We start from the raw sequence: 15994 nt of genomic DNA, 5'->3' as shown, positions 1-15994 counted from the left end.
TAATGTTTTAAAAAGGTAAAATTGGTTTTAACACATTTTGGCACAATATATCCAAAATAGTATCTTTTTAATATGTGATTAATATAAGAATCATTGGAATATTTTACATACTTTTACTTACTAAGTTTTTGCAATCCCTTAGGTATTTTGTACTTAGAGCACCTCTCATTTTGGAGGCTAAAATCAGAAATACCTGAACTCAATTCAAATTTCATCAAATGTACAGTTGAAATAGTAGATTCACATACCCAGGTTGTCCCGTATATGCTTAAATGTGTTTAAGTGACTTGGGTATCAAAATCTAAATGAATTCACTTTATCAATTGCATAAGCCGTATTTCAAATATTCAGTAGTCATGTGGCTAGTAGTACTGTATTGGACAGTGAAGCTCTAATTATACCATAGACTTTTGCGTCACAGTTAAAAATAAATGATCTACATATCTATAAAACATAGCTGATTATTCAGATTTCACAGTGTCAATAAAAATTCTAAGAGGAGTGGTGTGAAGTTTGTTTGTTGTGAGCTATTTAAAATATTCAGAATAATACAGGGAATAATGTAACATTCATCCAACTGCTATTCAAATGTAGCAAACATTAACATTTTGCCACAGTACCTTCAATTCTTTTTCTTCAGTCCTGGATTTATTTCTTAGAATAGTTACTTCTTCAGATACTATATGGATTGAGTATCCACTTGGTTAGTTTGTAGTAGGTGTACAGGAAAAGTACCCAAGAGTATTGTTGTTCCTTCAAATATTATTGGTATTAGAACTTATATAATCTTCTGGGGCGCCTGGGTGGCTCAGTCAGTTAAGCATCTAACTTCAGGACATGATCTTGCAGTCATGGGTTTGAGCCCTGCTTTAGGCTCTGTGCTGACAGCTCAGAGCCTGGAGCCTACTTCAAATTCTGTCCCCCTTTCTCTCTGTCCCTCCCCCGCTTGTGCTCTCTCTCTCAAAAATAAATAAACATAAAAAAAATTTTTTTAATAATATTTTTACATTTTACTCACTTTTAAAGGTTTTAGGAATTGGATGTCTACTAGAAAATTTTTTTAGATTTTTGGAATGCACCACCTATTTTAAAACAAATTAAATTTTCATTAATAAGAGGCTTTTTTCCTTCGATTTCCCTTTTGTATATTTTCATTTTTCACTATTTAGCTTTATTTAGTGGAAATCACCTGGGTAAAGAATATTTAAAGTCTAACAGAGTTGGAAATAACAATACTAATTTAAATTTTTTATTTTATTTATTTTTGAGAGACAGAGTGCAAGTGGGGAGGGGCAGAGAGAGAAGGAGACAGAATCCAAAGGAGGCTCCAGGCTCTGAGCTGTCAGCACAGAGCCCGACCCAGGGCTCGAACTCACAAACTGTGAGATCATGACCTGAGCTGAAGTTGGATGCTTAACTAACTGAGCGACCCAGGCACCCCGCCTTTTAAAAAAATTTTTTTTTCATTTATTTATTTTTGAGAGACAGAGATTAAAATTTTTTTCATTTCTTTATTTTTGAGAGACAGAGAGACAATACTAATTTTAAATATAATGAGTTATCAGGAATACCTCTTTATTTTTAAACATCCAGTATTTTATCTGAAATGGATATGGTTTAAAATGGAGAAGAGGTGGGGGGCGTGTGGGTGGCTCAGTTCGTTGAGCGTCCAACTTCGGCTCTGGTCATTATCTCGTGGTTTGTGAGTTCCAGCCCCACATCGGGCTCTGTGCTGACAGCTCAGAACCTGGAGCCTGCTTCAGATTCTGTGTCTCCTCCTCCCTCTGCCCCTCCCATGCTCATGCTCTCTCTCTGTCAGTAATAAATAAATGTTAAGAAAAAATTTTTTTAATAAAAAATAATAAAATGGAGAAGAGGGGCCGAGATGATGTCACTTGGTGGTTATTTAATAAATAGCATGTCAAGGGGCACCTGGGTGGCTCAGTTGGTTAAGCATCTGACTCTGGATTTCAGCTCAGTTCATGATCTCATGGTTCCTGAGTTCTAGCCCGACATTGGGCTCCGTGCTGACAGACATCAGCTTGGGATCCTCTCTCTCCCTCTCTCTCTGACCTTCCTCTGCTCACTTGCTCGCTTTCTCTCAAAAATAAACTTTAAAAAATTACTTAAAAAATTTTTTTTTTTTCAACGTTTATTTTATTTTTGGGACAGAGAGAGACAGAGCATGAACGGGGGAGGGGCAGAGAGAGAGGGAGACACAGAATCGGAAACAGGCTCCAGGCTCTGAGCCATCAGCCCAGAGCCTGACGCGGGGCTCGAACTCACGGACCGTGAGATCGTGACCTGGCTGAAGTCGGACGCTTAACCGACTGCGCCACCCAGGTGCCCCTTAAAATTTTTTAAAAATAAAAATAATTAGCAAGTCAGGTTCTTTGAGCATTGAATCAGTTGATAATTATCATTTGCTAAAAAGTATACATTGAGTGGGATTGCTTTTCTTTACTATGAATTTTGTCATACCTCTTGATGTTTTAAAAGTAGCTAATGATTAAAGTGCCCAAGGTAAATAAGTACTATAATCTCTTTTAATAACTAGTGCTGTGGCCTAATGAAAGGACTAAGATTGATGAAAACCGCTCTTAAAATGAGGGATGGTATATAAAGAAATAGTATTTTTACTAACTATAATTTTGTAATTTAATAATCTTAAATTCCAAATGGAAAATTTTAATTTATTTGATGTCATGAAAGTTTCTGACGCTCAATTGTGATGCAAACGATGATTTTCTAAAAAAATCTTTCATTCAAAGGGTCATTTAACCAATTACAAGACCAAGGAACTCTATTTTTAAACATCAAACAGTTCTAAGAAATTCTTCCAGAAAAAATGTTTTGTAGTTGTTGGCGTCACATTTTGAATCTGCATACTTGTGGTATAACAATGTCACTTTACAGTTTTGTGTTGGCTAAATAGTAACTTGGAAGTTTTAAAAAACATATGCCTGCTATGTTTTTGGTCCATCACTAGATGGAGTTCTTGTAGTACAACTGTGTGTGGGGTAGCCATTAGAATAATCTCTGCTTCCCTCAAAAGAAGCTTGTATTTTTCAAAAGATAACATTCTAAATGTATATGCAGTCAGCTGTTAAACACATAACATGGCAATGGAAGTACATAATTGGCAATATGCAGTTACAATATTTGAGCAGCATCAAGACAGGTATTGTAGTCAAGATTTTTCTCGTGTGGATGTATGGGGAGACGGAGTTAAACCAGTTCCCCGATAATCCCAGTGGGATTACAAATTATATTATTACTTGTGCAAGATAATTCTTTGGAGGAAATTCAGGTGCTTGAGCTCTGACTTGTCTGAAGACATTCTGTGCCACCCCCAAGTGGCACTGAAGCTAAGTTCTTCAGGTATTACATCTAAATTCAGTGATCATTGGTGTCTGTTCACTCCCTGTCTGATCCTTATTCATGTCGTTTTGGCCTTAACAAGTATTATCCAGCTTCTCAAATTCCAAAAATTGAGCTGACATAGAATGTTTTTATCTTAGTGTGTTTTTACTTCTAACGGAGGGGAGTATTTTCACCTCACCAAGTAGACATACCTTCAGTCTTGGATTTAGGCATGTTTGGATTTCTGCTTTTCTCCACTTTCTCTCTATTCCTCTTAATGAATAATAGAAATACCTTCATAGCATGTACTGTTGAGTCCATTGAGTTCCAAGCTATTAAAATTTGTCACTTATTCTTTGGTTCTCTGGCAGTCTTCATAAGTGGTCCCTAAAACATTCTTTTCTTGGTGTTAATTTTGATGTGTATCTAGATTCCCCCACAATGCCGCTTTAAAAAAGTCTTTTTGGTACCTATACAGAGTTAAAAAATTAAGTAACACTTGAAGTTTTGTAAAGACAATCACTGGTTTCCCCTTCATCTAGCTGCATCACTAGAGTCAACTGCTTTTAAAACATCCAGTTGTTATTTCTCTTGGTGGTTTTCTCCCTATCTCTAATATGTGTTATACTGCTATTTCTTAAAAGCTTTGGGTATTAAATTCTTAAAGTAGAAAGTTAGTTGATAGTGAACTTTTGCCATTGTCACATTTCTTCCTCCCGCCTGTCTGAATGCAGTTAGTCTTAGGAATTTTTTTATTGATTACCTCTAGAATTTTAAATGACCCCCCCCCACCCCCCACCCAAATCTAATTGGATATGCTGTGGGGTTGTGTTATAAAGTTGATGAATGACCAGTGTATAGCTAGCCAGGAGTTCTGGAAGACCATCAGTCACATTTTATTGAGGGGCACTTCATTGTAGGGTTTATTTCATGTAAACCTCTTCAATTATCATTTATGTAATTTTTTTTTTTTTTTTTACATTTATTTATTTTTGAGACACAGAGAAAGACAGAGCACAAGTTGTGAAAGGGGAGAGTTAGAAGAAGACACAGAATCCGAAGCAGGCTCCCTGGACATGGGGCTTGATCCCATGAACCATGAGATCATGACCTGAGCCAAAGTTGGATGCTTAACCAACTAAGCCACCCAGGCGCCCCTCATTTGTGTAATTTTTAAAGTGAAAATGACTTGCTTGAAACAATTAGGAAACGTATTTTACCACATAAGCCTGGAGGCTAATTCACTGATTCAGTGACAACTCAAGGAAGCAGATTCTTTGTCTTTCCATCTGCTATTCTTAGCAAACAATGTTGGCTTTGTTCTCAGGTTAGTGGCCTCATAGCATTAAAATGACTCCTTTAGGTCCGATGTCACTGCATACACAGTGTTATTTAAGAGAACACCTCTTGTTATGTGTGAATCTCTTTGTGACTGTACCCAGAAGCTTCCAGCAAACATTCCTTGCTTATCTCATTGACCTGAATTGCTTCAGAGGTCCATTCCTAAGTGGACTTCTGGTAAGAAGACTGGAATTGCCTTGATTATTCTAGTGAAGCTCACAGTCATGTGAAGGAAGGTTGGAGCACCAGAACAAAATTCAGGGAGATGTTAGGAGGGAGTGCTGAAGAATAGTTGGTGGATAGCCAGCCAACCATGTTTATAACAGTGTCAAACTCTCAGTGGAAACTATGATTAACCTTGGGGTTTCTTAAACTTCTACCAGGCTGCTTTCTTCTGAAAACTTAATTAGAAAGTCGGGGAATTATTTGAAACATAACCTTCTTTATATCCCCTTTGCTACAATATTTAACTATATTTACATATATGAAAAAGAGTATTTGTAAACCAAACATTAAAAGAAGACTAGGGAGGGGTGCCTGGGTGGCTCAGTGGATTTAAGCATCTGACTTTGGCTCAGGTCATGATCTCACGGTCTGTGAGTTCCAGCCCCATATTGGGCTCTGTGCTGATAGCTTGGAACCTGGAGCCTGCTTCAGATTCTGTATCTCCCTCTCTCTCTCTGCCCTCTCCTGCTCATGCTCTGTCTCTCTCTCAATAACAAATAAACATTAAAACAAAAATTTTAAAAGAAGACTAGGGAGTGTATAATTTCTTTTTCTTCCCTTGAGCTTGGTTGTTAGTATTGGACCCATACCTTTGCACTTCCTTGAAACATAAATTTATTGCATAATCACATAATGTTTGCAAAAATACAGATTTCAGTAATAATTTTTAAAAAGCATTATCATTGAACTTTTCTAAATCAAAGCTATCCAGATGATGAAAGTTAACTTTTTCCTTTTTTTTCTAGATCTAGAGTTTATATATTTCTTGGCAAGTAGTCTTTTTGTTTTGCTTCAGTTTTCGTTGTTTTTTTTTTTTTTCTTATTACAGAGATGAGTTAAATATACTCATTCTTTATGTCAATTCTAATGTGTTTAAGTAAACCTTGTTTTTCAAACAAAACTCTGATTTTACCACATTTTTCTCACGTCATCTTGTACTTCCATTCTTCCAGTTTTTCACATCCATATTAAGTTTTGGAGTTGATCACTGCATGTAGTACTTTTACTGCATTTTAGCCCAAGATGAAGAACTTCCGAATTGTTCTTGTACCAGCTTCATAGAATTATTTTATGAACCAACTGGAAAATATTCCAGTAAGCTTTTCTTATAATAGGTCATTTGAACTACTCGTTGTCCTGATACTTGATGGAAGAAATGCCAAAGTAGATGATTTTCTAGTTTTACAGTGTGTATGGGGGTGGTGTGTGTATCTGGTTCAATTTTATTCCTCTAAAGCAGTTTAAAGCATTTCATGCCAAAATCTATTTGCTTTAAAATTGACAGATTAATTCCTTAGAAGAGTTCCTTTCAATGTCGTTTAAGAAATAATACTCTAGTCATTACTAAATAAAGCTTCCATTTTGTATTGTATTTTTTTATATATGTTTTCTACTGACAGTAATGTCAGTAAAAATGGCAGAATATCCAGACCAGCTTACAGTGAGATACTTTTACCTCAAAATTTATCTTTTTATTTTCATATTTTGGTTATAAATATAAGTCCTATGACATGTTAACGTGTTACATGGAAAAGAATTTTGGGGCCAGATAATTTTGCCACATGCTGGGTTACTCAGTCCTAAATGGGTTTCTTTACTGCAGGATGTTTTAGAACCTTTAATACACTAATGTACATAATAAGTATTTCAGAATGGGACAGAACAGTGTTTGCAGAATTTATTTAAACACCGAACACTCATTTCTAAGACTGTTGTTCCATAGAACGTATTTTGGGAACTATTTGTATCTGATGCAGTTAGTATTTTTGTGAATTGCTGTAAAGGAAGTACTGTGTCTAACCTTTATTGATGAATGCCATCCAGTTTACTTAAAAAAGTATTAACTTTAACACTTGGACACTTGGGCCAGTTAGTTTCAAATGCTTTACGGATCCTTTTAAAAATTAAGAGCTTTACGGGGCGCCTGGGTGGCGCAGTCGGTTAAGCGTCCGACTTCAGGTCACGATCTCGCGGTCCGTGAGTTCGAGCCCCGCGTCAGGCTCTGGGCTGATGGCTCAGAGCCTGGAGCCTGTTTCCGATTCTGTGTCTCCCTCTCTCTCTGCCCCTCCCCCGTTCATGCTCTGTCTCTCTCTGTTCCAAAAATAAATAAACGTTGAAAAAAAAAATTTTTTAAAAAAATTAAGAGCTTTAAGATTTCAGGTATGGCTTTTCTCTGCTGCTTCTCAAAGCTTTTCTCTAGAATGAAATTCACATGTTTAGTGTTATTGAAATGTATCTTAAACAGACTAGTGTGATACGATCTCTTGATGACTCCCCCAACTTTTTTCTCTACTGTGGTTTTCTCTACTGTGCTCCAAACTAATATTTTTAAGTTTCCATTCTGACAGTTTTATATGCAAACCCTTATACACATCTGAACTTGGTCAAAACTTCACTCATCCTCTCCCATTTCATTCTTCCTCAAACCCAGACTTCAGTTTCTGTTTCCCAACATGGCTAGTGGCACTATTGACATTTCGGTCTGGTTCTTTCTTGTAGGGGGCTGTTCAGTGCATTGTAGATGATTACCGATGCCCCTGGCTTCTACCACCTAGGTGCCAATAGCAGCCTCCCTCAATTGTGACAACCAAAAATGTCTCCAGAAATTGTGAAAGGTCCCAATTGGGACAAATCACCCCTGATTGAGAAACAGTGCCCTGCAACCAATCTGTTGCTTAATTTTACTGATTCTGTTTTCTAAATTTACCTTTAATCCCTCCTCAATCTTCATTCCATTCCCTAACTTCCATTCCTCTTCCTTCTTTCTTTCCTTCCTTCCTTCTTTCCTTCCTTCCTTCCTTCCTTCCTTCCTTCCTTCCTTCCTTCCTTTCAGGTTTTATTTATTTGTTTTTGAGAGAGAGAGAGCACAAACAGGGGAGGGGCAAAGAGAGTGAGGGAGACACAGAATCTGAAGCAGGCTCCAGGCTCCAAGCTGTCAGCGCAGAGCCTGATACGGGGTTTGAACCCACGAACCATGACTTCATGACCTGAGCTGAAGTCGGATGCTCAACCGACTAAGCCACCCACGCACCCCATTCGTCTTTATTTCAAATACTTGAGTTTTTTCATAAGAGTCTGACTAGCCTTCTTGTGTTCAGTCTTGTTTCCTTCCCATCCACCCCTTCAGTACTGCCAAATGTGTCTTTCTAAAATGTGGAGCTGTTCTCTATTTACAATCTCTGAGTAGTTTCCAGAGGGGACCCACATGAATTGGCTTCTCTCTTTAGCCTCATTCTTCAAAGGCACTCACACTCACTAAGGTTCTTGCTACACCTACCTGTGTTCTATTGCCTCTTCCCACTGTTACCATACTTTGTTTCAAATTCTACTAAGACATCACATTCTCCATGGTAGCTCTTGGTCACTTATTTCCAAAGAATCTGTCATGGTAAAGAGCATTTTATTTTTTTGACATCTGTCCTCCCTCATCATTTTCAGGGGCAGGGACCATCTTTATCTGTTTTTGGCTTGTAGATATTCAGTAAAGGTGTGAACTATTTATTAGTATGCCTTGATAGATGTAGTAACTTCCTTGTTACTTCTAGGAACTCTGTTCCCTGTGTCAGCAGTGAAATTATTTTCCTAATATTTTTAATCTAGAGTTTGACAAGATTTTGACCAGAAATCTTGAACTGTAATTTTAAGAAGTCACCTATTCAGAAGAGAATTGAAGAAAAGCAGTGTACTTGGTTGATATTCAAATTCATAAGGCACACTTGTACAACAGCTAGTTTAAAGATTTTTATTCACAAGGGAATTGAATTTATGGATTAATTGTGCAGATTAATATAATTATGTGAATTAAAATGTGGAAAGTATTTATAAGACTCAAAACACTAGATTTCCGCTGATAGGGATTTGTTGATTGGTCATATAAGATGTGTAAAGGCAGGGGCGCCTGGGTGGCTCGGTCGGTTAAGCGTCCGACTTCGGCTCAGGTCATGATCTCGCGGTCCGTGAGTTCGAGCCCCACGTCGGGCTCTGTGCTGACAGCTCAGAGCCTGGAGCCTGTTTCAGATTCTGTGTCTCCCTCTCTCTGACCCTCCCCCGTTCATGCTCTGTCTCTCTCTGTCTCAAAAATAAACGTTAAAAAAAATTAAAAAAAAAAAAAAGATGTGTAAAGGCAATATCATTGTCTTAACTATTTTTGTTTCTTATAAAATACATATATTGCAACACCCTGCACTATTTAGAAATTTACTGCTTGTCAAATGGGGGAGAAGTTGTTAGATAACCCTAGAGTTCCTACTTCCCTTCCCTCCATGCCCTAAATAAATACATTTGTGTGTTTGGGTTTTCCTGTGGATTGGAACTAGTTAGTTACAGTCAGGCTGACCAACTGCACTACACCTAGAACTTTAATTAAAATGTGAAGAGAAAAAAAAGCCTCAAGGTTTGTAGGGCTTTTTGGAAGATAACCCAAGTGTAGCCTCACTGAAAAATTGAAGGATTAAAGATAGGGAAAGAGGGAATGAACTAGACCTTTCTCCAATTCAGAAGAGTTCTTCAGGCACAATGCCTTGGGAGGTTGTGAAAAATTATTTGTTGAATGAATCTATATGTAATATGAGTTAAGCCAGAAGTGATGACTCTCTGCTTCAGTTTTTAGGGAGTGGCATAAAATGTATCAGTTGCTTCACAACAGATTCTTAGAATAAGAAAAGTTGTTATGGAGGTTTCCAGAAATAAAGCTGGGTGGAGCCAGGTTACCTACAGGGAAGGGGCCTCCCTTTCATACCTGCTCTCCAAGGGCTGAAGAAGATCATAGACATATGTGACACCCAGCCTATTACTGTTACCTGAAGAGTCGTGTTGCCATGGGCCAGACTTGGCTTGCCTGTTTTCTAACTTCTTCTCTTCCATACTCTCCTTTCTTTACTGGTTAAAATTCTCTTTAGGACCTTATGTAGCTTTAGGAAAGGAAGATGTTGTGTAATTGAAAGAACTGAACTTTATTTGGGCTCAAAGCAAAAAAGCCTGGTAAAGGCTGTTTCCAGAAGAACTTCTACTCAGAACTTGGAAAATTTTGCATTCTCATGCTTCTGTTGCATATATATCATCACACGCTTGTTTTCCAGACTGTAAAATAAGCTAATGATATTTTGGATACACATTTTTTAATAGTTTGGGTTCTTGAAATTATTTTTAAAATCTGTTTAAGGCCCTACTCAGTAAAAGATACTATGGTTGTGAGCTACCTTGTTTGCTGTATACTTTTTAATATAGTAGAGGTCAACTTTTCTCAGTAAGTTTATTACCTGTTACTGGATTAATCTAGTTTTAAATAGGTGAACATTTTTAACCTAGTGCTTATATAAAGTTCTTGTATTTTAATAGAATATAGTCGGTTCTCATTATTTAGAGTAGTTGTGTTCTATATAGGCATCACGAACACTGAATTATCAAATACTCAAAGATTGCTTCTAGGGGATACAGAGAGTTAGGTTCCTACAAGCCTCCGATCACATTTTCATCAACCAGTGAATACATAAGCTTGTTTTATGTGTGTTTGTATTTAAAGACCCCTCATTTAATATAGACAATTGATTCATTACCATTGAACTCATGGCCAACAGCACTATAATTCATGCCTGAGCATAGCTTATAACGTTCTCTCCGTAAGACACATCACAGCCTTCTTGCATCCAAGAATAGACCGTGCTTCAGCACTATGCTTGGGAGCTGTTTTACACAGTGAAAACACCAACAAAAAGCACAGTATTATGAAATGCATGGTGCCAAATAGATCACAAAAAGGACACTTGTTTATAGTATGGGAGCTGAAATAAGGCAGAGTGTTGCCTTGATCAACCTCAGATGGAAGCATGCATGTCAGGCGATTGCATCTTTCCACTACAAAAGACTAAGAAGGTACCTCAAGTACTGATTTTGGAGTTACAAATACATTTTAGTGAGTAGACAGATTCGTCACATAATGAGAATGGACTATAATTGTTTTAAAGAAGCTTATGATTGAATACTTACAGTATTCAAATATGGAACAATGTTTCTATCGTCTTGGGGGATGTGGGAGTTTTGGGGTAAGTGGAGTCATCCTCACAGATTTCATGTTCTGTTGTCCAGTGCAATAAAATGACTGCTTTCAATCTGTCATTTTATTTTCTGCCTGATAGGGAACAACCCATCTTCAGCACTCGAGCTCACGTCTTCCAGATTGACCCAAACACAAAGAAGAACTGGGTACCCACCAGCAAGCATGCAGTTACTGTGTCTTATTTCTATGACAGCACAAGAAATGTGTATAGGATAATCAGTTTAGATGGCTCAAAGGTAAGTAATATTCTGTTTAAATGATCTTGCTCTTTTGCTTTTTATAGTAGAGCATCTTCTGTTTTATTTGGGGAATTTTCATCTTTATTAAGATACAATATTTCCTTTTGAGTTTTAAAAAACTTCAAAAAGCCAAAATTGGTCATTTTTAGCAACACTTTTTGTCTTTTTATCTTCTAAATTACTTGGATTGACCACCTTATTTATATTGAGTTACATTCCAAAATATTCTACAAATTTTAGGTTAGTTTATTCAATATATTATATATTCATTGCATATCTATTACATGTCAGGCACTATGCTAGTTGCTAGGAATATAGTGGTAAACAGAATGGACAGTTTCTACACTGTTGGAGCTTACAGTCTAGTGAGGAGCTAGAATTCTTTTCAGATACACTTTTGTAGATTATTCAGTAATTCTAAGTCCCTAAATGGTATGAAGTCTGGTCAGTGTCAGCATTAAAGCTGACATCCCTTACTCTGAAGGGAAGCATGTGGACAAGACCTAAGTTTTTATTTTTAGGAGAGGCAAATAGTATAATGTTTAAGAGCATGGACTGCCTGGGTTCATATCTTAGCTCTGCCATCTACTAAGTTTTTGACTTCTGGCAAATTACTTCTCTGAGCCTCATTATTCTTAGTAAGGATTAAGTGAGTTAATATCTGCATAGCACTTTGATCATTGTCTTATAGATAGTATGCCTTTCAAAGGGGGGAAAATTCCATTTTTTATCAATGAATTTTGAATAAGAAATACCAAACATCAGATTCTGGATAAAATGTGTATAGAAGGACAAGGGTTTCATTCTTCTCCTTCACGTTTTTTTTAAAGCCATGAGGCCTTTGAACTTGCAGAAATTTTAGCAGGTCAGCCCAGGGTCTAAGCACACACTCTAGACCTAGACTCCCTCGTTTGAATTTTTGCTCTACTGCTTCCTAGCCATGTGATCTAGATCGAGCAAGATAGTTCATGTCTTCACACCTTAATTTTCTCATCTGTAAAAAGGAACTAATAAAAACACCTACATCATTACACCATGGGATTCATGTGAAGATTAAGTAATTTATGCAAAAACACGTAAAGGGTGTATAGTAACCACTATACAAACACTGCTCTTGTTATCGTTATTAATATTTTTAGGCTATTAGGTATTGCCTAGTGGTTTGGGGAAACAAAAGATAATTTAATGCTCAACTTTCAGTTCATTTTCTCTTGTGCTCACTGCTTATCTCCTTAACTAGATTACAGAACCCCAGGGGCTATTTGCCCCTTATCTTCTACTTAAGTGACTAGTACGTATTTATTAGAATAATTGATTCTCTTTCATTTTTACTTGGAGGATTTTTTAAAGGACTTGAGAAATGCTAATAGTTAATTTCTATAAAACTTCTTTAATGAAGAATAAGTTTGTCATATTGTGACATCAACAGATATTAATTGTTGTGATCTCAGCCACTAGAATATTAATTTCTTTCTTTTCCCTGACTGGAACTTTCAGTTCTCTATAATCTGTATTTCCCTCTTGGCCCAAACCACAGATAAGATGGAGTTTTATCAGATGGGAGACTTAAATAGAATAAAGTTCAACTGAAGTATTCCCATGTCCCATGTGATTAAGTAACTCTTATGTGTCCTTCCTTCTGAGGCGATAGGAACTATTGCTTCTGGCCTCCATTCTTGAGTATACTTTGCAGCTTGTAAACATTACACTCTTTTTAAAAAAAATTTTTTTTTTCAACGTTTATTTATTTTTGGGACAGAGAGAGACAGAGCATGAACGGGGGAGGGGCAGAGAGAGAGGGAGACACAGAATCGGAAACAGGCTCCAGGCTCTGAGCCATCAGCCCAAAGCCTGATGCGGGGCTCGAACTCACGGACCGCAAGATCGTGACCTGGCTGAAGTCGGACGCTTAACCGACTGCGCCACCCAGGCGCCCCAACATTACACTCTTAAATAGCTCTTGTGAACAAGTTTTTATTTATTTTAACAAAATCTACCCTCTGTAGCAGTTATGATTTCTATCACATGTTCCATTTTCTAGTTAACTTTTTTAAAACTGATGCTGGTAACTACTGCAGTTCCCTGCAGGCAGAGTTGTTGTTGGTAAGCAATAGTGTAAGCAGAGTGGCTTACTTGTGGCTAACTGAGTGTTTTCTCCTCCCCGTCCCACTTCTATTTCTGCACTGCGTGATGAGTTGGAAAGCCCTTAGGTGCCCCTGATTAGAAAATGTCCATTTGTTCTCATTTAATGCCCTTACTGTGCATGTAAAGTTTGCTTAAAGGCTTTCTAATCATGCTGCAGAGACATCAGCATGGCCGAGGGCCAAGATAAGGGCACTACATGATCTGTAATGACACAGCATTTCTACCTGTTTTCCTTGAAAGGATGGGAACTCTGGGATTGAGAGAAAATTTATTTTAAAGAATTAAGATTTTCCTTTTAAGTGGATTCACTTTCAAAAAATTCAAACCATTCTATTCAAAGAATTCTAATGAATAATTTTTTTAAGTTTTTTTGTGGGGCAGGATGGAGCAGAGAGAGAGAGAGTGGGGGGAGGGAGAAAATCCCAAGGAGGCTCCCTGCTGTCAGCACAGAGCCTGATGTAGGGCTCAAACCCATGAACCATGAGATCATGACCTGAGCCAAAACAGAGTTGGACACTTACCTGACTGACCCACCCAAGCATCCTATGAATAATGTTTTTTAAGTGTGGGATCGTCTTTCATTTTAAAGTTTTTCTTCAGTGATTAAAGAATCCCTAAGCAAGTAATCCCCAAGACAAGTGGAGGCAAGGAAAGGTTCAAAATGGGGATTAAAATGGGACTATTAACCTTAAAAGCATCAAGAAGTTCATTTGAAAGAGCTGAAAGTGAAGGTCTGTGACCTACAGCAAATGGGTCATTTTTCTTACAGGTTTTCTTACAGATTTTCTTATAAAACCTATTGCTACCTCACTTTTTGAGAGTTACTGAGATCCCATGTAAAATGCCCTTCTCTCCTTGAAAACACTTAGATCTCAGCTCACAAGCACCCTCCTCCGGGGGAACACTCAAGGACCGCCAAATCTAACCTAGTACCTGCCAGTCCTTGCCTTCTAGACTCCCTCTCTCTATCAGATGCTGGTCTTACAGGCTTCGCAGCACATAACACTCTGAAATTACATTGGTCAGTTACTTACGTATATGTTAATTGACTGACTGTTCTTGGTTTAGAATGTAATCCACAGTTACATTACCGTTCAGTGTTACATTTCAACTCTCTAGAATTGTGCTTGGCATTTAATAGGTACTCAGCAAAAAAAAAGTTGCATAACCAAATGATTCCATAACCAGATTCCTTACCTTTTGTTATATTTTGTTATTAACCATTTGTTAATATATCCTTTTCCATTGAGTCTTTTCATTTCATGACTACCTGCAATTTAGAGTACTTTGTTAGCCACATTTTACAGAATCTAAAATGACACGCTAGGAAAAGCAGCTTTTGAACTGAAGGGTAAGGAGGTTTGAGTATGAGTATTTAAATTTTGTCACAAGTAAAAATGCTTAATCAAGGGTAAGGGCTCTCATAGAACTACAGATAACACATCTGCTTTTGCGACAGAAAGCAAGGGGCCAGCTACTCTTACTATCTTCTTTAGTAGGACAGGTGTCATACATTATAACTTCATCAATACATGCATACTCATAAGTATTTATATTTGTGCTGTTCACGTGTTCAATAGATTTTGCTTTGTTCTGAAAATGCTTGATTTTCATTCTACATTTGGTAGTTCACCAAAAAACTGCTTATGAATTTGGTAACATGTTTATTTCTATTATTACTGGAATCACTTTTGTAATCTGAATTTTGGAGGGCATTAACTCACTAACTTAACTGATTATATACTTTTATAGTACTGGCAGTGAGAAGGTACTTCTCTTAATATGATACACAGTAATAGTTGGAATTTATTACGGTGTTCACCAAAATCAATATTTAATAACACCAAAATACTAATTTTTTTTTAAATTTTTTTTTCAACGTTTATTTATTTTTGGGACAGAGAGAGACAGAGCATGAACGGGGGAGGGGCAGAGAGAGAGGGAGACACAGAATCGGAAACAGGCTCCAGGCTCTGAGCCATCAGCCCAGAGCCTGACGCGGGGCTCGAACTCCCGGACCGCGAGATCGTGACCTGGCTGAAGTCGGACGCTTAACCGACTGCGCCACCCAGGCACCCCCAAAATACTAATTTTGTAAGAAACTATGTGTTAAATAGAAATGATAGTGAATCTCAGTATCATGAATTTATACCACTTTGTGGGAAAAGAAGTAAAGTATATATTTAGGGGTTGTTTTTCCCTTGAGTAAACTCATTAGAAATCCTTTGTTTTTTTACAGAAGTAAATAGTCCTGTGTTTAAATGCCTGTTCGCTAACTTTTGGCTTGTAACTCATATTTATTTTATTTTTTAGGCAATAATTAATAGCACCATCACCCCAAACATGACATTTACTAAAACATCTCAGAAGTTTGGCCAGTGGGCCGATAGCCGGGCAAACACTGTTTATGGACTGGGATTCTCCTCTGAGCATCATCTTTCAAAAGTAAGTCAACTCATTAGATTACGTGGAAATCTTCATCTTCAAATCATAGGTCTTAAATATATAATAGAAAATGAAAAGTGTAAAATATAGGAGAAATTTAATACTCTAGAATAATTATAGTGATTTTAAAGCAAGAAGTGAGAGATCATTGGATTTCACTGTCAATTGGGAAATAATTTAT

The 15994-nt window shown here is 37.3% G+C and overlaps 1 protein-coding gene across 2 annotated transcripts in view; it reads left to right on the top strand.

Moving 5' to 3' along the window:
• The window catches only part of HOMER1 (homer scaffold protein 1), a 143224-nt gene that overhangs the window by 43581 nt on the left and 83649 nt on the right, over positions 1-15994 (top strand). For both annotated transcript variants that reach the window (XM_043592841.1, XM_043592835.1), the window contains exons 2-3: positions 11064-11220; positions 15682-15813. In XM_043592841.1, the coding sequence (XP_043448776.1) occupies positions 15712-15813 (102 nt within the window). In that variant the 5' untranslated portion in view covers positions 11064-11220; positions 15682-15711. The remainder of the gene's footprint in view (positions 1-11063; positions 11221-15681; positions 15814-15994) is intronic.

The sequence above is a fragment of the Prionailurus bengalensis genome, chromosome A1, assembly GCF_016509475.1.
Source record: "Prionailurus bengalensis isolate Pbe53 chromosome A1, Fcat_Pben_1.1_paternal_pri, whole genome shotgun sequence".
Lineage (NCBI taxonomy): Eukaryota > Metazoa > Chordata > Mammalia > Carnivora > Felidae > Prionailurus > Prionailurus bengalensis.
The sequence above is the reverse complement of the archived record's forward strand: the minus strand, read 5'-3'. Positions and strand labels throughout refer to the sequence as shown.